At 27.8% G+C, this 27,209-nt stretch overlaps 2 protein-coding genes and 1 long non-coding RNA gene across 12 annotated transcripts; 2 read left to right on the top strand and 1 right to left on the bottom strand.

Moving 5' to 3' along the window:
• The first annotated feature begins 5,607 nt into the window (after positions 1 to 5,607).
• Positions 5,608 to 10,053, top strand: LOC137824427 (uncharacterized). 10 transcript variants are annotated; one of them, XR_011083257.2, is made up of 6 exons: positions 5,608 to 5,669; positions 5,810 to 5,848; positions 6,153 to 6,215; positions 6,339 to 6,443; positions 6,922 to 7,022; positions 7,162 to 7,467. It is a non-coding gene; the product is annotated as an uncharacterized LOC137824427 (long non-coding RNA). The 10 variants fall into 10 exon arrangements; XR_011083254.2 differs by lacking the exons at positions 5,608 to 5,669; positions 7,162 to 7,467 and adding an exon at positions 9,614 to 10,053 and having other exon boundaries at positions 5,691 to 5,848; XR_016517587.1 differs by lacking the exons at positions 5,608 to 5,669; positions 7,162 to 7,467 and adding an exon at positions 9,614 to 10,053 and having other exon boundaries at positions 5,692 to 5,848; positions 6,101 to 6,215.
• LOC150023008 (uncharacterized) lies at positions 8,932 to 9,617 on the bottom strand. The gene has a single exon (XM_090297545.1). It carries the CDS (start codon positions 9,379 to 9,381, stop codon positions 9,163 to 9,165), a length of 219 nt encoding a protein of 72 aa, XP_090153671.1. The 5' UTR covers positions 9,382 to 9,617; the 3' UTR covers positions 8,932 to 9,162.
• A 14,339-nt stretch (positions 10,054 to 24,392) lies between the features above and the next one.
• Positions 24,393 to 27,209, top strand: LOC137831848 (A20/AN1-like zinc finger family protein). Its single transcript, XM_068639700.1, has 3 exons — positions 24,393 to 24,658; positions 24,778 to 24,871; positions 26,301 to 27,209. The coding sequence occupies exon 3, from the start codon at positions 26,315 to 26,317 to the stop codon at positions 26,837 to 26,839; it is 525 nt and encodes a 174-aa protein (XP_068495801.1). The 5' UTR covers positions 24,393 to 24,658; positions 24,778 to 24,871; positions 26,301 to 26,314; the 3' UTR covers positions 26,840 to 27,209.

Here is a 27,209-nt window from a genome sequence, read left to right as displayed (position 1 = left end):
ATATAACTACTATGTTGGTTATGTTTCCTTCACAATCAGGTGCACTTAGATAATTTATGTATTTTTTTTTATGTATATTCATATTTATTAAAATGTACTAAAAAAATTATATTTTTAATATAAGTATGCAAATAATAACATTATTTATTCAAATTTTAATATTAAACATATATATATATATATATGATAAAAATAACAATTGCGGATACACAGGCGCGAAAGCACATGTGTTCTCGCTATTATATAAATAAAAAAGATTTGGACATTACGTGGTTCTTAAGTTACTTGTTATATGCTTGACATGTTCAAGGTTTTTTGTATTATGTACCTCTCCATCTTTTAAACCTGCCCCTCATGGGATGGTAAAATAGCAAAAATATTTTGCTTCAATTTATAAAATAATATTACTTTTCTTTTTTCCTCCACTTCATCTGCTTCTTCTCCTCCACACCCCATTTATTGTTCTCCTCCACACCCCATTTATTGTGTGTTGCTTTGTGTTTGTGTGAAAGATCTTATAATAATATTATTAACCTATTATGAATCGTTTATGACTTTGTTGTCCCTCTATTATCCTATCGTATCACTTAAAGAGGTTCATTTTTTTTTTATATTTTGCTTTGTTATCAATGTTGGTAGTGTACTTTGGAATGGTTGATTTGAGACGTTTTCAGATTGTATAATTCAAAATGTATTTGAAGGTTTTTAGACATTCTAGATTGTGTATTGAAAAATGTATATATATATATATATATATTTTTTTTTAAAAAGTACTCCTAATGGAATCATTTGACATTTGGTAGAAATATAACTAGGACTAGAGGTGAAACATCTCAAATCGAAGCTAGACAAAGATTAATGATCCATAAAAAAGATCAGGAACAAACTGCCACTAAAATTGATGCAAATATGTTGTCATCATCTACACGAGTACGTCATGAGCAATAAGGATTTTTTAGAGAACCTTCTAATATGTCCTTACTTGTGAGTTAAGCTGACCATATGGCTTTAGGACTGTGGGAGGTTCAGGATCGAGGGAAATTGAAATTGGTCTCCCACAAATGTAAGTTAAGTAAATTTTGGATTCCTCACCTCCAATTGAGATTGTGGTGCTTAATATTGAGTTGTTGTCATTGTGTAAGGGTTTAGGGTTTAGGGTTTAGGGTTTAGGGTTTAGGGTTTAGCTATAAGACTATTAATAAGGGTTGCATTTCAACCTTTATGGAAAAGTTGCATCATGACACCAACACTTTTCACCTCTCTGTTGGTGAGATGATCATCATGTCGGATGGCATGTATATGTTGTTGCTTATCCCTATAGTGGAACAATTTTATTCAAATATGATGTTGGATTTGACATCAACATTAACATGTTGGTTTAGCTACTTGGGGTGAGTTTGATAATGTCACGACAGAGTTGAGGTAGTGTCTCAGCACACGTCAAACTGAGTTAGTTACGTAAGGTGTACCAGGAGTGCATCATCCATCATAAACTAGAGTCTACATCTCAGGCTTATTTTCCATGGGAATGAGGGATATGAATTCCACATATCAGGAGGTTCTCCCTCAAGTGTCACATTATGTGACCATACACCATATATATGCACAGTTGGAAATATGTGTGTCAATCAAATGGTTTTACCCATGTTAGGGTGATTTGGACTCCTTATGATGACCATTATCCTAATAGGTTATTTGAGATAATATTCATGTTCTCAAGATACATTTAGCTCAAGATGTGCTCACGTTACCATTTTCCAAAGTGTGTTATATGATAGTTCGTGTACAAGCAGACGATTTGTCTACCTACCCCACAATTTGAAGGTGTAGTGACTATTATTCATGACTAATGGTTCTACTTTGTCGACCACCTTATTATCGATGTGACATTGACTTCACATCCCTCAACATGTGTAGTTAGATACATGCACTATTTTAGATCAGTGTCACACCTGCACATGCTTTATAGGATAGACAAAAATCAACTGTTTGTATTGCCACATTATCAGTTGCATAGTTCAGATGATGACGAAACAGGACCGATGTCACGACATGACCATGCTTGTTCATTGAGTAATTGATCTTGTTTTGTATTTTATTTTATTTTACCATGATTATTTATTTTCATATTTTAGATGTCTAATGTCATCTCAATAAATGCAGGGTATATTAAGGAGGATCACTGCATCATGCAACGCATGATTGATTGTGGACATGTGTAAAAAGGTACTTCATCATAGAACAAAATCCAAAATGCATTTAGTTAGCTTGCAGGTCATATAAGAAGGAGTGGTTTACACCGCATTCATGTGTTGTATGCTGAAGGTGACATAAACCTAATTCTTAAATAATTATTTTTGGATAATTAGGTTTTACATTTTAAATTAAAAAAAATATATTATACGATAACTTTGATGTGAATATTGTTACTATTAAATAATACTAATTTTTGTATGAAAAAATAAAAAATTTGTATTAAGCGCCTTAAAACAATAAAATAAAAATTGAAAATTTCAAGAAATGTATTTTTTTATGATGCGAAATAAAAATTATATTTAGAATATATAATCCAATTTGTTGTACATTCTAAAATACAAATTTCAAAAAAGGGTACAATTGAAATTTTATTTACATTGAAGTAGGTTTAAAAGATGAGATGCAAATGCAACCACTCATGGTAAAATTATAGATGGGCCAAAATTATGTTGTACGAGACTAATTTGAGGCCTAAACTTCCTACACCTGATTATTTTTTAGCTGGATCCAACCAACTTTTGAATTTTTAAAATTGTCTTTCATTCAGTAATTGAAAAATTGAAACTAAAAATATATTTTGAAAAAATTAATCGAAATAGATTTTTGTGTTCTAGAAATAAAGTTATAGAATATATTTGGAAAACCAAAATCCCATTTCAAAAAAGCTAAATACAAAATATTCATTTTTAAACAAGAATTATGAAAAAAAATTCGAAAAATCACAGAAAAAGATTCTGAAATTCAGAAAAGTATTTCAAAAAATTAAAATCTAGAAATACTTTTGAAAAAAACAAATCGAAAATGTATTTTGATCCTAGCTTTATCATTTCACATTAGACATCGGTAGAAATTAAAAAATATCAGGTGCCCATAAACAATTTTCCTAATTTGATTAAGTTTTTTCCTCCATCATAACACCTTATAACTAATATGAAACTATGTTGTAAAATATATAATATTAGATATTTTTAGATTATATAATTTAATTTTTTTTTTAATATATTTTAAATTATATAATCAAAATTACTTTATTTTATATTAGGTAATTTTATTTTGAATCACATAATTTATAGTATTGTTCTATATTATTTAATTTAGATTGTATAATTTTATTTTAAATATTATTTTAAATTATGTATTTTAAAATATTGTTCCAAATCATATAACTTAGAACTATATTTTAAATTAAGAAATTATATTATATTATGAAGTATATAATTTAAACATTCTGAATTACCTAACATCATTTTTTTTTTGATATATTATGATAAGTACACATTAATTAATTTTTATATTTTGATATTGGACAAGAAAAATGAATAAAGAAGAAATAATCTATTTGATTTCACCGTACATAAATTAATATAATTAATAGAATCTATATCATCATATACAAATAAATAAAGGGGATTCCTTCCTTAACTGCTCTCAAATTTTTTCTTATTTTATCCTTAAATTAATATTTGGTTTTATTTCATTATTTTGGTTATTGCGTCATTTTCTACTTTTAAAAAATATTTGAAATAGATTATCAATTTTGAATGGAAAGATATGATTTATTTTAAAATTATGAGAGAGAAACAAATATTAGGAAACGTGAGTAGTAGCCAAAGTAGTGATAATAATTTTAAAATGTAACATCTTCTTTTTAACTTATTTCATAAATATTTTAACTCCTCACTTTTGAGTTAACCTCCACAATTCCCTTTTAACTGTGAACTCCTTATTTTAAATCCTTTAATAGTGCTCCCCTTTAACTCCTTATTTTAAGTCACTAACACCCAACCTTCTCAAAATAAATTATTACTTGTACTTTTGGATAATAAGAAGACGAAAGAAAGAGAAGTGTTCTTCTATATGTTCCTTCTTTTTGTTAGTATGTTTCCTCCTAACGGAGAGTGACGAAGACGAAGAATGGTTCTGATGACCTTATTGGAAAGAAGGCTTAACATATGCAATTCAGATGTACCATCACTGAGTCAAACACCTAATTGAAAGGGAGACGGGCGCAACTCCGTGACTCGATCATTGGTGCACGCTACTCCTCTCCAATCGGTGCACGCTAGTGTCGCTTACTAATGTCATAACAACTTCCCTTTCTATTTATTTACATCTTTGTCTCCTCTTCCCTTTTTATCTTTTTTTTCCGGTTCGTTCTTATATAACAATGTTCTTCTATAATAATTTATTATTTACGTCTCTCTCTTCTTTTCCTTTTCTATCTTTTTTTTTCTTTTTGTTGGTTCTTCTATAATAATTTATTATTTAGTCTCTCTCTCCTCTTCCCTTTTTATCTTTTTTTGTTCATTCTTTTTAAAAAATACCATTATCTTTGAGTTGATTTGAGTTCTAATGAATCATTCATTTTTTAAATTGTTTTTGTTCAATATTTCTATAATATAAAAATGTGTATATTTAATTGTTGTGTAATAACGGTCAATAGATTTTATTTTTTTTAAAACAAAAAGAATTTAACAAAATAAAATAAAATATTTAGATACAAGTTTATTATTTGTTTTTTAATTTTTTTTTATTCGGTGTTAGTTTGGGATTTTATAGAAAAAGGATGTTGATTATTAAGGTAGTGTTAAAAAGGGTGTTGATTATTAATATTTTAAAATAAATAATTAATATTATTTTGAAAAATTAATATATTTTGATGTCATAAATAAAAAAAATATTTTATTTGTTCTCACTTAATAGAGAGATTGGTACGTTAATTATTTTTTTTATCACCTAACTGGTAGGAGAGTGGAGTGTTGAGATTCTGAAATTGTGTATGGCTAATTTTCTTCATATTTAATCTCTTTTATTTATCTTATTTTAAATATATTTAATTAAAAATAAATATAAATATAAGTAATAAAAAATCAATACAAATAATAATATATTATTTAATTTGATTAAATTTTATATTTAATTATATAAAAATAAAAACATAAAAAATGTGGATACACTCGAGAGCGCTGTGTCCGCTAGTGATATATAATTTGAATTATGTTAATTTAATATAATAAATTGTAGAAATTATTAGAACAGATAAATGAAAAATAAAATGAGAATAGAGAGAGATATAAGAAAGATGAGGAGAGAGATAAAAAATTTAGGAGAAATTGATAATAAATAATATAATACATTTCTTTAAAGTAACTTTTTTTTTCATTAACAGAGATATTAATTGGAATCAAAACATAAAATTTCTATGAACTCTAATGATTAAAATATTAAGACTTTTAAATGGTTAAATTATGGAAACTGCAATGTTTATTATTATCTTAATTAACATAATTATGTATTTTTGAATTAAAAATTGTATATTTAAAAGAAAATATAAAAAAAACTTTTGATGTGGGCAGAATTTTCTTCCTCCTTCGGCTCTTTCCCCTTTCTTCCCTGACACGAATAAAAGAAAGGTTTCGTTTCGTTTCTCGTTCCGCTTTCTTCTTTTTCCATCCTCATTTCATTATGATCATTCCGTTTATTGTGCACCAAGTTTTTCTCTCTTTCAATTCAATTCAATTGACTTGTTCTAACGCGCTTCTTGATTTTGCAGCTTTCTGTGGTTGTACAACAGAGAAGCCGTTCGCTTAAGGTTTTGACGACGCCGCTTTGCGATTACGACTCTAGTTTGAGAGACTTTATTAGTTTTATGTGAAATGAATTTATAGTCTTTTTTAATAATTTCGTCCTGTGTCCTGTATTTTTGTTTACAAGTTATAATCTCACTGTTTAATTTCAAAAGTTTGATTATAAATTATTGCTGTGATAGTGTTGATCTCATTATTTTCTTTTCGAAGAATAATGCTACTTATATATATGCCTTATCTAATCTATGTTTTTCAAGAAAATCGATGTAGTAATTGTAAATATCAAATTTAAAGAGTTTGATGCTGCAGTTAAAGACCTTTCCGGCTGTGTTGCAAATGGACAGGGATAATAAGTCTGCCTACAAATATTTGGTGGGTCTCGAATCTTAACATTTTAATCCTTATTGATTTTTATGAACCCGTTGTGTTGGTTTTCTCATTTTTCATATGAAAATATATCTTTACTCTTTAGCTGATCAAAATTGTCTTTTAAAGGGTTTACATTAGCTTCAACTTGTGAGTATAAGAAAGCTGAGGAAGCACCTGTGGAATCACTTCAAATTGATAGAAATTTCCTTGAAGCATGGGCACACGACTCGGGTATCTATCAACTTTATTATACTTACTGATAGATTTGAAACATGTGGTTGTTAACTTAGCTGGAAGCTTTATTATGAAAATCCTTATCAGCTGTGTGCATATTACTTTATGGTTTGAATACTGTTTTCATAACTACTTTCATCCGTACCATTTCTGTCTGTCTGTATACTAAGTCGTTCAACTTTCATTTAAGTTTCGATTTCATATCAGTTAAGTAACTTGGTTTTAGTAACTCTGATCTAACTCTGCGAAGTAGCTTACATCTTTGATGCCTTTTTATTTCAAACTATAGGTTTATAGCTGTTCTTTTTATGACTTTGGTTGCTAGCCCTGTTCTGAATGTGTGATGTTGGTAGTTAATTAGGATTTATCAGTCTTTGGTTTATAGTTAATTGTCTATTAAGTATGGAACACAGATTTTGGCCTTTTGTTTTCTGTTATAAGCCAAGCTTCTATTTTAAATAATTTTGACTGCTAGATTTATTCTGAACATGAGGCTTTTGGAAGTTCTGTAAAGATCTACGGTATGCCAACAAAAGCTCAAGAATGTCTAAATCAGATGCTTCAAATTGATGGAAGGTAATTTTGTTAATGAAATATTCAAATGGTATCACTTGTCATTACAATTATTTTAGCTGGTAACTGGTTTATAAAGCTTGAAGTACTTTATGCCTGTTTGCTCTTTATCTGTGGTAGATTACTTGTGTTTTGATGTTAGGTTTGCCAGAGCGTATCATTTGCGTGGCCTTTCATTCTATGCAATGGGACAACATAGGTATCTAGACAACCATAAGTGTGCATGTGTTACATTAAAAAGTTTTCAATTTATTTAACTTTTTTACCATCAGTCTATATAATGTTCCCTTCCAATTCGAGCTGGAGGCTACATATTTATAAGTGATGGTCCAAGTTAAGCCCAACAAACTATAGCTATGAATGATAAGTTACCTTCAATAAACAAATTAAGAGTAATAAGTGGATTTTAAGTCTAACTCAATATTACAAATTTGGCTCATAAAGTGCACTTATGTCTTATGAAATATTCTTATATCCAGTTGTTATGGGATCTCTGACATCCTTTTATCTATAAATTTGTTATTTGTAATAATTTATAATTTATTTACTCTTAGTTTTGTAACTTAGAATTTTGTTGTTGTTTTGATCATATTTTTATTCCTTTTAGGATTTTTCTAACTTTTTGTGATATTTTTTTTTGTATCATGGGCTCAAACAAATGAATTAAATTAAGGAAATTGACAATAACTAGGAAATTTTTGAAGGTGCAATATTTTTTAATAAGTTTGTTACTTGAAATAATTTATAACTTATTTACTCATAATTCTGTAACTAGCAATTTGTATTGTTTTTTCTAATAATTTTGTTACTTTGAAGAATATCCAATTTATTTAGCTTCTTGAGTATTGTTTTTGTATCATGAAGCAAATGAACTAAATCAAGAGAAATTGAAACAGTTAGAAAATATTTGAAGGTACATATCTTTTCTATTTCTGTTTATCTATAAATTTGTTAGTTAACATAATTTATCTTTTATTTACTCGTAATTTTGTAAATTGCAGAATTTGAATTCTTTTTTTATAATTGTACTCTGAAAATTTAAAATGTGTTAAACCTTTTTAGATTTGTTTATTGAAGATTAGAGAGATGAGAACCTCTAAACAAATAAAAAAAAGGATGGTAAGTTCTTTCGGAACATGATTGGAAGGTAGGAGATATCCTTATTTCTTATTTCATCCGTTATTTCGATTGCAAGATTAATGTTCATTGGCCAGATTTGTGTTCTGAAAGCACACATGTTCAGCTGGAGTGATTTCCTTTAAAAACTTATAACAATTTGCAACCAGAAGCTTGAGTTTGAGTATAGAATTTCTAATTTTATAATCTTAACTTAGTTTAGGCTCTGAATATTAGTATGCAAGTTCTGGTTAACCAGACGTGGGAACAAATGCAGCAATAGTAGCTATAACAGTCCCATTATCGGTAAGCTTCCCCATTCCTTTTCTGTTTGCAGCACTAAATTTCTGAAATGTTTTTTTTGGTCTTTTGGATTAGAGATCGCAGGACAATACTTGTGTTGTTTAGATCTACTAATTATCACTATGACATGTTTTACCATCATAATTATCCGCTGATAAATGCTAGTTAATGTAACATCTGAAAATATGGGTCAGATGTAATTTTTTTGGGACTAGCCCAACAAGTTGTTGTTTAAATAGTCAGTGAGCATTATGCAGTTAAACTAAGTTAGCAAATTGTCCATTTGTTTAAAATTTCATGTCTCTTTACAGAGACAAGAAATCGTTTCTGGCCATTGAAGTCATTCTCAATGCTCTGATGTGTATTTCCTATCTTAGTTAACATAACTTTGACCCTTTTCTTTTTCTCTTCTAAAGATTTATTTGGTTCGTTACACATTATCACTTTGAAAGAACACCATCTAAGTCCGGAAGATAAGGAATACATGACGATAGAAAATCAAAACTCAAATGCTCTATAGTTGTCTCAATTTCTTAGTAGATAAGCTCGAGTAATAAATCACACCCTAACCGGTCATTAGGGAAGAAGAATAAGATAATACAACAATAGCAATGCCATCAACAAAAACACTCACATGCAGAATGAGGATAAATGTGAACAGAATCTGGGGAAAAAAAATAAATTGAATACAGCGGATATGCTTCAGTCCTTGCAGTATGAAGAATTAGTGGCATAGAAGGGCAATGAGAGATAGAAGCAGTGAGTAGCAAACAAATGCTCCAGAGTAAGTCACCAAAAATCCAGCTCCAGCGTCCATGGTTGGTGCTGGCGCTGGTGCTTGAGGAAACTCACTGGTTTGTGCCCTCACCCCAGCAGCAAACACAAGCCCCACCAAGAAAGACATGAAGAAGAACATTGTTCTGCTCTTGCTAATGCATGCCATTTTTCTCAGACACAAAAAAATAATACTAACTTTGTAGATAGCTTGAGCTAGAGGGGTGGCGGTAGGGGTAGGTAAAATTGCTTTGGTATCTTGTGGTGTTAGAGAGAAACAAGATCACAAATTTATAGGCTCCATTTGATAAAAGAATTAATATTTAAAGTCAGTGAATGATTAGGTTAATTTGAGTTTATGGCAACGTCTATGTGCTTTGAATCATTTGTGGTTGGTGTAGGTCCCGCGCACACACTAGACAGATCATGTTGTGGTCCCTTCATGCTGCAGCCTTCAAACGGCTATGCCATGCTTTTATGTTTGGTGAAAAATCAAACGGCTATCAGGACAAGTGTCGCCAACATCCAGCGGTGTGCCACTGCCCCCTTTTGTTCTCTTTCCCAATTTCAAATTATGATTAAGGCTGAACAAAAATGATTGTTGGAATCTGCGAAAGAAAAATTAAATAAAATATAAGCAAAAAGACAGATATAATACGATAAACAATTACAATAAAATCAATACAATTAATAGAATATTAGTGTGTAAATATTATTACTCTTAAAAGGTTCTGCATGTCCAGGTAGGGCAAGGCTTTAAAGTTAGCAAGCTGACAGATCTTATCACTGTTTCATTGTATACGAATAATTGCACAATATAAAACTTAGGTTTTCCTTTTAATTTGACTCTTTACTTTCAAACAAAGGAGAAAGAATAAAGACTAAAGACAAATGAACAGACATTTTGCAAATTCTGATATGTTTCGGTGAAAATTTAAGTGGAACATAGAATTACATTTTTTTAATATATTATTTTAGGCATATTATTGATTTTTTTTAATCCTTATTTTTCATTTTTAATAAATTTTTTAGTACTAAAAAGGAGTGTGTCCAAAAGATATATTAGAGAATATTTTTCTAACAAAATTTCAGAAAATGCGTAAAATATGTAAGAAAAAATAATGTTCATAAATACCTCAAATGCATGGAAATTTTAATTTTCATAATAGTTTTATCTAATTGGTGTAAATTTATTCCATGTAAAGATATATTTGTACTCTCCTGTAAACGAAATGATGATCATTGGAAGAAGCTGGGAAAAAAATTTATCTTTCCTTGGATGAGATTTTTCATTTTTAAATAAGATCTCGACATATCAAAGAAATAATTACTTTTAGTTTAATTGATGATGTAAATGTTATTTTATTTATAGTTCATTTAAAACAATATTTTTGTTACTGATAAGTATAACTTGATGTTGTTTGTTTTATAGTTATAAAAAGTTGATATCCATACTTTTCAATAAAAAAAATATAATAACGAAAAAAACATGGTTCAAGTTAATTAATGAAATAAATCGCAACCATATTCAATTATTTAAAATTGATTTCATTAAAAATTTAAAACATATTCTATTCAACATAAAATCAAATGATTAGGCTCTGATTGGCCCAGTGAATATTCTAAAACAGCTGGAAAAATGCTGGAAATGAATGTGCACCTCTCAAGCCAGTCATTCCATTAAGTCATGTTTGGTTTAATCCTCTAAACTCTTTCTATATAATCCATGGAACATCGTTTCCCTTATATTGAGGCCACAAATTTCATCCTCTACCAAAGTCAAGTTCTGGTGTCTATATCAACTACTTTCTGAGTATTTATGGAAATGATGAATACCTCAAGCACAACGATCAAATTGTTGAAACTTCATTCTTGTCTTTCTTCGCCTATTATATGCAGAGTTGCAGCAAATTGCTAAATCAATTAAGCCAGATATTCCCATTGAACATTATTGCATATGTTCCTTTCACTGTGGCTCCAGCTAATTACGCAAACATTCAGAAGGCAAGTTACATTTTGTTCTTTCTGCGACATGTATTTTGTTCATATACATGTTGAAATCTCTTATCAACTAGACATAGGGCTAAAATGACTTATATGGGTTAAATGACTTATATGTTTATGACAAAGTCATATGACACAAATATAATTTTGTCAGAAACATAATTTCACTCTAAAGTGATATTTAGTGGAAGTCATAGATAACACGACTTCTTTAAAAATAAGTCATTTTATATACGTACGACGTGTCGATATTGATAATTTTTGTATAAAATGTTCATTTTAGTAAAATTGAAGAAAAATTATACCAATTAATAAATCTCTCTTAAATTTAAAATATAAATGAAGATAAATCTTATTTTATAATTTTTTAAGTTAAGTTAAATTTTAATTTTAAAAGGTATCAAATTCTATATTAATTATGTTTGTTAATTAATTATATCATCTAATAAATATTTATTTTCAAATTTAAGATACTGATTTTTCAAATGAGTTGTATTAGAGAAAACATAAATCCTGTTTTTATGAATATAATTAAGTGAAAGGAAAAAAATCATATTATATATATATATATATATATATATATATATATTATGTTCCTTTAACCTTTATCTTGCGTATAAAAATTGTTAAAACTCGCAATTAAAATAAACAGTCACTTTCTGTTGAAGCTGGTTGATGGTATTACATTCGTGAAAAAAATTACTTTTATACCCAAAAAAAAATAAAACCCATTTATTTGAAAACTTATTATAATAATATTTTAAATTAAATATAATTAAAATATTTATTTATTAGATGGTTAAGTCGATATTTTTTTTAATGTATGCAATATTCGTCTTTGTAAAAACTAATGTAATAAAAAAGTACCCCGAAAAATCAGATGAAGAAAAAAGCCTATTTTTCTTTTCTTTTACTCTTCTAATTTATCAACTTTCTTTACGATTACGTTGTTTTATTGACATGCTTTTACACCTTCAACAATTAATTCCATTCATACATATTCTCTCCAACGTTAGTTGAATCTAAGTGTTCTATTTAGTAGTTTAAGAAGCCATTAAAGACAACAACGTAGCAAAAGATCTTCCTGAGCATAATGCTTATCAATAAATTAAGGTCTTATAGTGTTTGCTACCACTTAATTGTTGGGTAGGTTGAAGGATCAAATTCCACAGAAATAAATGTTATGGTTTTATGACTAAATAGTGTGTTTGAATAGGAAATTTCAATTAGAAAATTTATTTTTATAGAATATTTGAAATGTTTTATGTAAAATATATTTTTTGATAAAAAAATGTTAAAAGAAATTAAAATAATATCTCTTATAATAATTTCAAGAATATATCCTATGGAAACATAATTTAAATATAAACTATTTAATTTAATTCAAATAATATAAATTTAAACAAATTTTGTCTCTATTGAGAAGTGAGTTTTTACTCAACTCATTCTCAGAAAAAATATTTGTAAAGTGATTTTTTTCTTTATTTATATGCTATAATTTTTTTTAATTGATGTGAACTTTCCAACACAACTTCCTCAATGTATGAATATTTTATAAGTAGATTTGTAGATGGTCTAATAACAACAACGACATATATTTATTTGGTCAAAAAAGTCCTCTAGTCTAATATAATAAATTATACTATATTAATATATAAATAAGTTTAATTTTAAATTATTCTTAAAAATATATAAAATTTACATTATTCACTTGTATATTATAAATTGATATTATCTGAAATATCAAACTGTTTGTTTTAAATATAAATAGGAAAGCAAACAACATATAAATACATTGTATGAAAAAGTTAAAAAAAACAGTTCACATTTTTTTCAGAAAAATCACATTAACCTCTCTAATTTTGAAGAGTCTAAGAGATAAAATAAGCTTATTGAAAATATCTTACTGATATGAATTTAAATAACTATTATTATTTTTTTATCATGAAAGTATTTTGTTACATATCCATTGCCACGATTCTATTTGTGGGGAAGATATTTTTACTAGCCATCACCTTTTCTCAATCTATGGCCACCTATATAATAAACTTACTGTTATTCCATTTAAATTTATGGATGAGAAAAACCATTTCGTAGACAAAGTTTTTTTTAATATTTATGTTAATATTTCATGCATCCTAATTAAAACTGAGAGTAAATTAAACAAGTTTCTTAGAATTATAACATTCAATTTAAATATAGCACATTTTAAAAAAAGAAATGATAAAATTCCCTAAAATTAATTTCTTATATAGTGTAATAATTAGAATATGTAAGTGATGATAAACAAACGCAAGGTGAAAACGTGATTCTAGGCTAATTTACGGATATCGTACTTCCAAAAACTAATTTAATTTTGTCAAATTCTAAACTTTTAATTATATTATTTTTATTTTAATAAAAATTCTTAAACCTCATTTCATATAAAAATAATTTTTTTTTCTAATTATTATTTGATATACGACTTCAACTTATTGATTTTTTTTTTTTTGGTAAAATTATGATACGGAATATTTTTTGAGTTTAAATTTATTATATTTTATTTAATGAAGCAAGATTTGTTTTATTTTAATTTTTATGATTTTTTTTGTGAAGTCATTAGTATGGTCCGGCTTCACTTTGGGATTTTTTTTATAATTTTTTTATAAACATAAATAAATTATTTAAAATTAATTATTACGTTAATCAATTTTCTTTGACGTGTTAATTATTTTTATTTATTTTATATAATTTATTATTTTTATTTTCACGGAATATGTTAAGTTCAACTTTTAATTTGAAATTAAAGTTAAAATATTTATTTTAAAATTTTCAGAAAAATATTTAACTTCAAAAATTACGTTAAATAAAAACAAATTATAAAATATAATTAAAACTTGGAAAATTTGACAATGAAAATCATGCTTGAAAGCACGTTTTCTACATTTCAAAATAGTGCTTTCAGATAATTCTTATAAAAATTTGAAAATTTATCCATTACAATAAATTACATACAAAATTGCACAAAAAGAGTAAATCAGCTCGTGATTATAGTGGTTAATATGTTTATGAACAAACAAATATAAAAAAAATAAAGATGGTAATAATTTTAAATGTTAAATCTATATTTTTTATTGGTTAACATTGTAATCAATATAGAAAAGAAGTTATGTATTGATTGTATAAGAAATTGAAAACATAATAGTAATCATCTAAACATGTTAATAGATTATAACTAAATATATTTAGATTATTTAAAGAGTAGAAAAAAAAAATTAATCTTATGAAATCTTTGTCGCTAGTTCACTTGTTTAATATTATACAAAGGCACATTGCTTCCTTATTATGTTGTATAATTATCAGAAATGATTCTTGCACTATAAACAACTATAAACATGCATATGCTAACAAAAATTTGAATGTTGTACTTTTACTATTTAGTTATAATATCAATGTTCTATGACTCCTCTCTTTTGTGTAAATTTTTTTCTCTTTTCTATTGATTGATAACTCTTTTCTTCTATCTTTTAAAAATCAAATCGTCATAATAATATAAAAAAGTTAATCTTTTAAACTAATTTTTTTTATTTATTTTAATTTAAAAAATACGGGTTATTTATCTTGTCCACCCCCACCCCTTATTTGGTTCGTCAATATGGTGGGTTAGGCGAGATAGGGCAAAACAAGTTGAAATGAAAACACCAATGCAACTAATGAGTCAAGACCAACTTTATCACCCTTACCTTTCTTGCAAATATAGAAAGTTTGATTATTTTTATCATTCTTACATATTTGGATATCGATTTTCACTTATCATATTTGAAAACATTACATTTTACATTGATTTAAGTGCTCTTGAATGTCCAAAATAAACAATGTAAAATATCTAGATTAATAATAGTGAGGCACTTGGAAGTCAAATTTCAACCCCTTGATATCCTCTAAATGATGAGATATACTAAATGATACAAACATTTGTTGCATGAGTTAACCATTCATACATTGATTACCACGGAACATGAAAATAACATGCTATTTACAATATCATTTACAATATTACTTACACAATTTTCTTAAGAGAGAAGAATATTGTCAAATAAACAACTAGAAAAAAAGGATAAAAAACCAATAAAATTTAGAGGAAAAAGACAAACAAAAATAGAATGAAAATCAAAGAAAATATATTGGAGTAAAATAGAAAATGACCTCCATAGAAGTTTCAAAAGAACTACAACGTAGTAGAAGAGTTAAACGGAAAATAATATATGAAGAACTTAAATATTCTTGATTAAATTTTTTCTAGAATATTCTAAAAGGTTACTCTCAAAATATTCCTTAAATATTTTAAATAATTTTATTAAAAAAAATATTCATTCTATAAGTTTTTAGCATGTTCAAGAGCAATATAATTCAATGTCACCTACTAATTCTATCTAATTTGGAATTTAAATAAGTTAAATGTCACACAAATAACTTGTTGATTACTCTTCACTATTACTACTTTGTCATGAAGTTGTAACTTCTTTAACTCCTTTATGTCATTAATTTTTCGAAAACACATTTCTATAATTCTATAAATATATGTATATCACCTTGTATAAGACACTATTGAGATATATGAAAATGGTTGATTTTGAGTAAAATTAAGTGTTGAGAGTTTGATAATGCAAGCTTAAGTTCTTATCTTGAAATATTTTTTTTAAGTAGTGAAAAACAATATATTTATTCTTTGGGTCTTCAAAGGTGAGATGTTCTTTCTCACTTCTTTCCTTGTCCATTTTACTTTTCTTTTCACCTCTTGTTCCTTGTTTGAGAGTGACAATATGCTTTGATAAGTGTACCAAATTGTCAAATAGTAAATGGACAAAATTCCAACTACTAAATCAATAGAGATTTGCAATAAAATTATTTAATTATAAGGAAATAAATTATAAATTTTAGGATTTGGAAATATAAATTAAGAAAATAATTTAAAAAACGTGAATAAATTTATTAATAAAGATAAGAGTAATTAAGATATAAAAGACATTGGAAGTTGATTCCACTAACCTTTCCCATTTAATTCATCACAGTGCTCATCTAACAATTTTAATTACTCAGTAAATTCAACAATTCATGAATTTAATTTAACCCTAATCCCTTAGTGAATAAATTCTAAATTTCTTAAGGAAGATTTCAATTCATTCGTGAAATCTGTTAAACAATCAACATTAAGATTAATGACTTAAAAATATAGGACTTACCCTCTTTCATAAGGATAAGTATTAATGATATTTTCACCAATATTTTAATTAGAATAAGGTTTTCCACCCACAATTAAAGTTATTAATTTTAATCATGATTCGATGGATCATATCAAACAAAGATTAAGAGCAAGGTAAAAATAATAAATTCAATTAATCAATCTTATTGGAAATGAGAGGAAGAATTACACGAGTCAGACATCTACATCAATATCTAACAATAAGATGTTTAATCACTTATGAATTAACACTTACACCAAACACTAAAATACTAATTAAGAGTGATGATTTAATTATGTGTTGTAACTCCTAGGTGTGTTTTATGTGATATCTAACCTAAGTTTATAACATTTTAAGTTGATTTTTTTTTTCTTCTTTGCAACCCACTTTAAAAGTGTTTCTAGGTCAAATATAACATTAAAATTGCATATGCATCCTAATGATCCTGACTTATTGTCTCATGTAACGTGTCTCTCGCTCAAGCACTCCAAGGTTTGATCAAGCAAGCTTCCTTCTCTCAGGCTAGCTTGGACAAGTAGTCCTTGCTCAAGCTAGTTGAAGTTTCGCAGGAGTGAGTGTATTGTATGACATGAGCTTTCTGACTTGTTTTGCTCAAGTAACTCCTTTTCTTGCTTGACTCAAAATTCTTCTCCTTAAAGCTAAAATAAAATAAAACTAAAGGAAAAAGAGTCAAATCGTAATAAAATGAATTAAAACAAAATTAGACCAAAAACTAATAAAAGTATCCTAAAAAAATAATAAAATACCTAAAATAATTTTCAAATTTAAGATAAAGACACACACATATGACACTTATTAGAGAGTTTGGTTGAAACCATCACGAAACTTTTCCATGAACATTCTTGAATTGTATGGTTAAAAAACTTCAAAGAATTGATAAATCATTCAAAATCTAATAAGTTGGACTAATATTACTCAAGTGGTGAATTATCACTAAAACAATTAGTAGTCATTACATACACTGCTTAATTTCGTTCAAACACCATCATGGACACTCAAGTTATGACTTATGACTTAAGTAAAATAAATGTTGAGATAATCTTCTCACCTTTGAGACATTGAATGCTCTAGCGGAGAAGTATTTACTTAAGCATTAAGGTGAAGATGTGCATGGTGTGGTGCATAGTGTTTCAAGAACTTGTTGGATTATACAACAAGCATCATCGCTCAAGTGACAATATGGCGACTCAAGGGTATAGGTGAAGATGTGGAAGATATTTTTTTGAAACTTGTTAAATTTATTACAACTCTTCTCGCTGAAGTAGTAATATTACACTTGAGCAATTTAAAAGGTGGACACTCACTTAAGTGACGTAGGGGCACTCAAGCAAGAAAAATGCCTCATCAATTATCTCTTATAGAGTTGGTGTTGCTCAAGCCATGAAAAATTATTCAAGCAAGAATGTATTTCTTTATTTGAGGAAACAAGGTTTTTTTAGAAGAAATGAGTTTGCTTAAGTGATATGAATTTAATGATATTGTGTTTAATGAAAGAGTTGCATGTGTGATTTGATATGTGTATGATATGCACTTATATGATAAACTTGTTGATGTATATTCTATGGGATATCTATATGATATTATGACCTAGTATGATTGTGTATGTTAATACTTAGTTTGATATTTGACCCTTTTATGAATGTATGAAGAGGGATACTTAGTATTATATTGTGTGGTATTAAACATGAAACTCATTACAAAAAGGATATATCTTAGTTTTAATTATGGCCTAGTTCACATATGAAATCATATGGTGAACAAGTGCATCAAGTTATTACAAAGCACGTACAATGAACCACCATGACATACAAAGTTGAGGATACATCTTTCAATATGTTTCTAATGCGTTAAAGGCCAATATCTACTAGGAAATTGATGAGCATAGTTTTACTCACACTTAATAACTTTAATCATAGATTTTTTAGATTGTAATCATGAATAAATCTATTGTTTTAATGAGGATTCATCTAATTGGGTTTATTTTTGTCTTAACTATTATATGCTAATATTATATTTTTAATCGTAGTAGACGATTTGACTATACAATTTAGTGGTTACATGGAGTAGACGGTCCAACGACCATATGCCAAGACTCCATTGAAGAAAACACCTTAGAAACATAAAGTGTAATGTAGACGAAGGTATAGAAAGACTCTTATGCGAATAATGTAGACTAGACAATCTGATAAAAGCGTCTAATAGACAGTCTAAAGGAAGCGTCTGATACACGATTCGAAGGAAACATCTACCATTGCGTGGGTATGATAAAGTGAAAGTCCAAGTTGTTTCTCTGAATTGAAACGGGAAACAAAATCCAAGTTAAAGAACTAAAGAATAAAATCTACAATACCTCAGCAACATAATGGAAAAACAAACCGTCTATAAAAATATGAAGAAACAAAATGACGATAAAACTGGAAACAAAATCTAAATTTTTTGGAAAGTTGGGAATTAAGAAACTGTGAACAAAATTTGAGACAAAATATATATTTCGAGATCCTTGAATTCGGTTAACTGAATCACTATTGGATTCGTTGGGAGACGACTTGGGGTCATCTGACCACAATTACACTATCATCTCTCTAGTGTTATACAAGTCTACACTAGAATCATATTAATTTGACAGCAGAACGACAGCTATCAAATTTGGCGCAGTTGCCGGGGAATCCAATTTGATTTTGGTTATCAGGTTTTTCTTTTTATCTGCATAATTTTTTTTTATTTTCCTAATTTTATTTTTTGCATATTTAACATGTGTTTTCTTCCTATTAGTTTTTATTTATTTAGTAAAGCAAAAAAAAAAAACGAAAAAAAAATCTAATATTTAAGATATCTCTTATCTTTAGAGGATAAACATATCATGAGTAGATGCTTGAAGACGGGTGAGATAATAATATGTCAATAACCACTTGCTTGTTCTGTTGATAAGATTTTATTGATTTTTATTAACACTTGTTTGATTAAGTTCAACATCTGTGTGAGAATTGAAAGGGTGAAAATATTTAGATAATCAATGATGAATTTACTGTTGAATGAACTTGAGAGTGAACCTATTTTCTTTTCTGTTATGTAATCGTCTAAGTTAATTTTTTGCATAACAATCTCTATCCCCCTATTGTATGTACTGTTATTTCTAACTCTTCTTTCTTGCAAATAACTTTTGAACACTAGTTAAATGAATTTACTATTGAATTCGTTGGGAGATAACTTGAGGTCATATAACCTTATCTATATTATCATCTCTTTGATGTTAGACGGTTTAACACTATGTTAAACAATTTTCACTGAAATCATTTTAATTTACCTGCTAAACAAAAATCATCAGAGATGCTTAATAAGAGTTTTCTTAAAAGGTGTTAAGTTTGACAAATTTCTTTGAAGTTGTTGAGATGAATTTATGAGTGAAGTATGATGTGAATGATATAAATATATTTGATGATATCAAATATCATATTATTTATGTTATTTTAAAATTGTTAACTCATCTTTATGTATATTGTGAGATTGTTATGATCACACTTGACATGAGAGCAAATGATATTATAAATGATGTAGAAAAATCAAATAAATTAGGATTTTTTTTCTTCTAATTATTTATATTCTGATATTGATACTATATAATTTAATATGACATGACATTAGTTTCCACTATTAATATTATGTTGCAATATAAAAATTAATCTAAAATTATATAAAGTTAAATGAATTCAACATTAACCTGTTGTATGAAATGAAGTTGGCTAAGTTTTATAGATGGGGAATTTAAGTCGGTTGTAAATATAATGTGATTGTAAAGTTTACATAATAAGTTGAATGGGGACAAACAAATATGTTTCCATTATATTATTGGTCAACAAAAAAATGAATAACATAAGAGATCCGAATAAAGTGTTTCCTCCTATTCGATGTATGTATGATAAGAAAAAACCAATGAGCAAGTGGCTTCCTTTGTTTTCAAAGCCTATTTTGAAGAATAAAATAAAATAAAACGATACATGTAACTTTTTGTTCTTGAAAATGACGTCCTCCTACCTCATTGATATTTCCGTTTGTGGCCAATCAAAAAACTTCCTACAAACTTATGTGCTTTCTTAACATTCAAAATAGCATTTATACCCATTTATTAGTGCTTAAGTTTTTCAATGTGAAGGCTTAGGAGGGATTACAATTTACAATTTTAATTTTTTTTATCAGCAATCAAAAATTAATAAATAGAACCACTTCGGGAGTAGTCCAATCCTGATACAAATCATGAAATTAAAGCACATCTCCTTTATCACTCCACTCCATCAAAGGGAGGAAATCCAACACCTAACAAAAGAGGCCAAAGCACTAAAAGAAATCAACGCACTAAATCAAGACCAGCAGGTTCACACTTCACACAAACAAAACAAGGATAACCAAAACAAAAAACCTTACCCAACTTCATCAACAACCAACACACCACCCCTCCAAAGCAGTGAGAATTTTAGAAGTTATCCAAAACAAAACTTTCAACTGGATCAAAGTGAAAATTTCATAATGATACATCATATCGTCTTTGAAGATAACTTTATTCCTATGATATCAAATCTGTCCAATCAGAGAGATCCATGAATAAAAACTCTTTCTTCATGAATTTCTTTTATGAAATAATGTGAATGTGCACACTTACGCTATGCATAATGTGCCACATTTCCACCATACATACAAAAAAAATACATCATCATCATTATCTTATTAACAAACACGAGAAAAAAAAAGGATTTCTGGATAAGTTGTTCAAATTTAGTTTAATTTAGCATATGATTTTATTTCACATTTTGTTTTTAATCTGGTCTTCAGAAGATAAATAAATTAATGTAATTATCAAGATAAACATAATCATAATCTAATAAAGTAAATCCAAACCTAATGAAATTGATACGTTCAAAAATCAAACGAATAAGTAAACATCAAGTTAAATATTCATAATAAGTTTTAAAACCAATTGCCCAAATGAATGATTTAAAAAAAACACAACTGCGTGAAAAAGATAAGACAAAAACAACTTGTATAAACGTTGATTGTGGACTAAAAAAGATGTGGACCTTTATAATGAAAAAAATATTAATATTCAACAGACATAAAAAATGTGCAATATAAATTAAAGGTTAGGAATTTTATTTTTTAAAATTGATGAGAAAATCTTTCTTCAAAATATATTGATAAAATTTAAAACACATAAATAATCGGGACATTATCGAAAAATAAATATTTAGAATCGACTAAAAGATGATACTAGTAAAAATTGATGCTAATTAACTAGTAATATTGGATTTGTATTGAACATGTGTACGATTTCATAATCGTTAATGTTAATTCATTAGCGATTGATTATAAGTAATATTGATTAAGTCAACCCTAATTTATTATTAATTTTTAAATTGATTTTTTTTAAAGTAATTTATTGATTTTTTATTTATTTTAAAATTTACTTAATTTAGTGTTGATTGATCCAATTAAATAAAATATATTTTCATATTAATTTAAGTTACATTGGTTTGACCAACATTAATGACAATAATTTTAAGAATAACGTTTATTGGTAAACACTTCCATCTTCAACAAAATAAATTATAAACAAACAAACGAAGAAGATGAGTGTTTATGAAGAAGATGAATGTGGATGAATGAGATGAATGTGAGTGAAGGAGATGAATATGGATGAATGAGATAAATGTGGATAAAGGAGATGAACGTGAATTAAAAAAATAATGTGGAGAGATTTATGAGTGTAAATGAATGAAATAAGTGTAAATATATTTATATAGAAAGTGAGAGAAAAAGATTGAGTGAAAATATTTATCATCTTTAAATCTAGATCTTTAGATTAAAAATAATCTACGATTCCAATTCATTGTCATGAAGGCACATAGATTCATAATATAAATTAAAATAAACTAAAAACAAATAAAATTAGTATCATTAGATCAACACCCTTATTTATTTTAGTTAGTGCCAACTTAAATTAACACTAGTATAGTTCGATACTAACATAAATAATAGTTACTTATTAAAAAACAAGTTAAAAATAGGTAGGGTCGCCAGAGAGTTGACTCAACTTTTGTAGTGTCAAAAATTTAACATATTCTAACCAACGTTTAATCTGACACTAACACAAATATTTATTACTATTATATATATATATATATTTAAAAAAATAATATTTTGCGTCGCATTATAGTCAACTTAACTAACTCTATTAATGTCCAAGGGACTCTATTAATTTCAACTAAATCGATATTAATCTAAATTTAACAAATATTTATTTAGTAAAAAAATTAAAAATATTTTCATGATTTTTAATTTTTTTTTTTAAATTACTCCTTTTGCATCGCGTTCGAGTCAATTTAGGCTACTTTAATACCATCTCAATTAGACTAACATTAATATTTGGAAACTAATTTGATATTTTCTTGTGGTGGAATACAAATAAATTTTATCTTTAATCTATAATACATTACTAGAAAATTATTAAATAAACACAAATTTTAGAGACAAAATTTGGTAGTTAAAATCTTAATAGCAAATTAGATATCATTTTAAAAATTATTATCAATAATAGAAACTAATTTAAATAACAATAATATTTTTTTCTCTAAAATAGTATATAATTTTCTCAATATAACAACTAATTATTTTTGTCTCTAAATTAATTTTTATTTAATAATTTTTTAGTAATGATATTATATAATAAAATATATTAATTTAGTATATTTATTTACATTTTCAGTGAATATTAATATTATAAATGCTAATTTTCAGCTCTCAAATAAGATCCACAAAATTACCATACTTTTAGTTTTTTTCTCTCTCTCATTTTTTAGAAACTAATTACATACTCTATTTTATTTATGTATGATGGTGAGTTATCTTAAAACTCAATGCACCATATTATATTAACAAACATTCAAACTCAATTTGTGTATAGTTCAAAAGAAGATACATAGTACACTAGTGATGTGTTTCTGTTAGTTTTAATAAAAAAAAAGTAATGCTATATTTTTTACAATTTTAAATCCTACTATTATTTTACTAAAAATAATAAATTATTTTAGTGGGGACTAAATAGTTTCATATCGAGTATTCAAATTTATATTTTAGACTCTGTATATATCTTCTAGAGAATAACACTTTGCATTGAAAAAAATATATTTATATAATTCAATTTTTAGTGAAAATAATTTCAATATTAAATGATATCATGGTTTTAATTTGCAAGAAATAATCTTCAATATATAATTTTAGTTTATATTTATGATAACTAATTTATACTACAATACAATATATTTTTAGTTATTATAATTTCTTTTTCAAAAACATTAAAACCTAAGTTAAAACTAAAACATTAAAAATAATAGGCAGAAAAAAAGAAGATATTAAAAAAAATATTTAAGGATATTTTCGTTAAAGAAAATCAACTTAAGATATTTCTATAAAATACTTTCCTTAAAAATTTCAATTAGAAAGGTATTGTACAAAGTACTTGATCTGTTAAAGAGATATTACTGGAAAAAAAATCAGAAGACATTCATCCCAGTCTATTTATGAGTTCAATAATAAAGAAAATATTAAATATATTTAATATCTTTTTGTTTTGGTATTATAAAAATAAATATTCATTGAAAATATTATTATTTTCATAGTTGCAGAGTTGATTAATTAAGGTAATAGTAGTGTATGTCTCCCCCTATTGGAGCGTGGCGTGGCTGTGAGCGTGCTCCCTGAAACACAAGGAGAGGTTAAAATAAAACATAAAATAAAAAAAAATGAAATAAAAATTGGGAAGCTGGCAAAAATGTTAATAGTAAATGAGAAAGGGACAAAATAGGGAATGTCAGAGTAACACGCGCAGCCAATAGTAACTTCCCACGTCGCCTCAATTCTCAGTAAACGGAGTTCGTTGGTACACACAGAGAGAGAAGCAACAAAAGCCCCTTTTAAAAACCAAACACTGACACACACAAACGACGCATATCTCTCTCTCTATCTCTTTCTCTCTCTCTCTCTCTCTCCCTCTCTCTCTCTCCCTTTCTCTTCCTCTCACTCTCTCTCCCTTTCTCTTCCTCTCTCTCTCTCTCTCTTCCTCTCTCTCTCTCTCTCTTTCTCTCCCTCTCTCTCTCTTCCTCCTTCGGCTTTGATTTCTCTCTCCTCATTCACGATCCCAATTCCACTAGGGTTAGGGTTCCATTACCCTTATCTCCTTCTCAAGACTAGTTTTCTTCTTTAAACCGCTGTTCTATTCGATTATTAACCATTCTTTTTCGTTGTTTTTTTTTTTCATTCGGTGAATCCAGGATTCATTTCCGATGCGATTCTGAGCTTGTTAGATCCACGACAAGGTTTCGTTTCCCAGATTCTTTTGTAAAAAATTATTCCTCTGGCCATCAGGTTAGATTAACGTTTATATATTTCTCTTGCAAATTTCACTTCTTCGAGGTGTCGTGTCCATTAGTTCTTGACGATTTCGTTTCTTTTTAATTGTTTTTTTTTTTTTTCATCGTGTGAAAGAATTTGAGTTATAGTTCGGTGGTGGAAATAGTTAGTTGTATTTTGCAGATATGTACAGCGAATGTTCTTTTTCCTCACATCCCATGGCGATGTTTTTGTTGAATTTTCATTCAATTTTTAGAAATTTCAGTGATGAGTGTCAATAGTATGATGTTTGAATTCTGCCTGTATCATATGATTCGTGTGTTAAACTGTTCCGGCTTTGGCTTTTGTTCCTAATTATAGAGGTTTGAATGCTTATGTTTTTTTTTTTTTTTTTGTATTTCTCTGTTTTATGTTTATGAAGTTCTGGTTTAGATGATGTGAGGTTCAATGTTTTCAATATTTTCTTAATTCTTATTTGGTGTTTCGATTTCTTGTTGTGATGGTTAGTTATGAGGTAAAATGTTTTCATGTTGGTCAATAGAATTCGTTTTTTATTTTGGTATCTGTGTGTGTATATACATATATAAATGTGATCACTTTAATTGTGTATTAATTTCTGGGAAGATTGTGGTGTGATGCATCGACTAAGCATGTATAGGACACTAGTTGAACTGATGAATCATCTATGCATGTTTAAAAAAATCTATCTAATAATGCTGAAAACAGGGCTAGCTGCTAAAACGGATCTCTCTACTTCTCACTGCTATGGCATTATAACATGGGCATCGTCAACTATCTTAATCTTTTAACGTGTGAAATGAATTTATGTTGTGAATATATCTGATAGTACGGCTTGATATCTTTTACATTTTATATGGTTTATTTTAATTGAAATGGATATGCATGTTATGTCAATGTGTAATCTCTAATTGGTTAAAATTGAATCAGTGCTGTAACTTTTTCTTTGAGGGCTAGGGATAGGGTGGTTGGGTTATTATAAATTGCTCTTTTTATATGTTTAGGAAGGCATTTTGTGCAAGATTTTGAAAGTTCATTGTCAAATAATGTTTGATAACATTGCTGGCGGGTTTGTGATTTATTTTCAGTTTGTGCTTGAGAAGTTGACAAGGTCATGGGTCTTCACATGATTTTTTGCCATTTTTTATATTGAAACTATGGGATTTGTCTATTTATGCAACCTGGCATATTCATGCTTAAAGAGGAACAATGCAACATCTCTCTGTTATTTCTTGTTTAAGTACATGGATATGCTCAAAAGCTTGTTTCGTCAATATTTTGCATTGGGAAAAGGGTGCTATTTAGCATTACATAAGTTGGATCATAGTTGCGTTATGTGTTTTCTCTGATGTGGTTTTTTTGTTTATAACGAAATTTATGATGACTTAATCTTAGGTGTTCTGTGTTTTGAATATCTATGGTGCAGGAAAGTTGGAAAAGATGGACCATGACAAGACTGGGTGCCAAGCTCCTCCCGAAGGTCCTATACTGTGCATCAACAACTGTGGTTTTTTTGGAAGTGCAGCTACCATGAATATGTGTTCTAAATGCCACAAAGACATGTTACTTAAACAGGAGCAGGCAAAGCTTGCAGCATCGTCCATTGGGAATATTATGAATGGGTCATCTAGCAGCACTGAAAATGAACCTGTTGTTGCTGCTGCTGCTAATGTTGAAATCCCAGTTATTTCAGTAGAGCCAAAAACTTTCTCTGTGCAACCTTTATTTGGTTCAGTTTCAGAGGGGAGTGAGGAGGCAAAGCCGAAGGATGGTCCAAAACGTTGCCTCAGCTGCAATAAGCGAGTTGGTCTGACAGGGTTTAATTGTCGATGTGGCAATCTTTTTTGTGCTGTACATCGCTATTCAGACAAGCATAATTGCCCGTTTGATTACCGCACTGCTGCTCGGGATGCCATAGCTAAAGCAAACCCAGTTGTCAAGGCTGAGAAGCTTGATAAGATCTAAGATTTGAAGTCTAAGTTTCATACCTGAGATGAAGTTATGCACAATTTCATCATGAGATGACCCCGAGTTTCCTTCACATTTTATTGGTGTTCTTATTATATTGTTATATGTGGTATGTGACTTGGAGTTATAGGACATCTCTGCAATTTGAAGGACTCTTTCATGTGATTGGCGAAAATATATATGTCGGCCGCAGTGTTTAAGTTTTTAAAATTTGCTGGTTTGATGAAAGTTGGTGTTGTTAGCTTTGTAATGCTTCTATCCTGTATCAGAATGGTATGTGCAATTTGAAGATGGTATGAAGAGCATTCGTACACATGTGATAGATTGTAATTGTGGTGGGCTTTCTATGAATTTATTTTCGATAAAA

The sequence above is a fragment of the Phaseolus vulgaris genome, chromosome 11 (genome assembly GCF_051622355.1).
Source record: "Phaseolus vulgaris cultivar YP4 chromosome 11, ASM5162235v1, whole genome shotgun sequence".
Classification (NCBI taxonomy): domain Eukaryota; kingdom Viridiplantae; phylum Streptophyta; class Magnoliopsida; order Fabales; family Fabaceae; genus Phaseolus; species Phaseolus vulgaris.
This window is presented reverse-complemented; position numbering and strand designations above follow the sequence as displayed.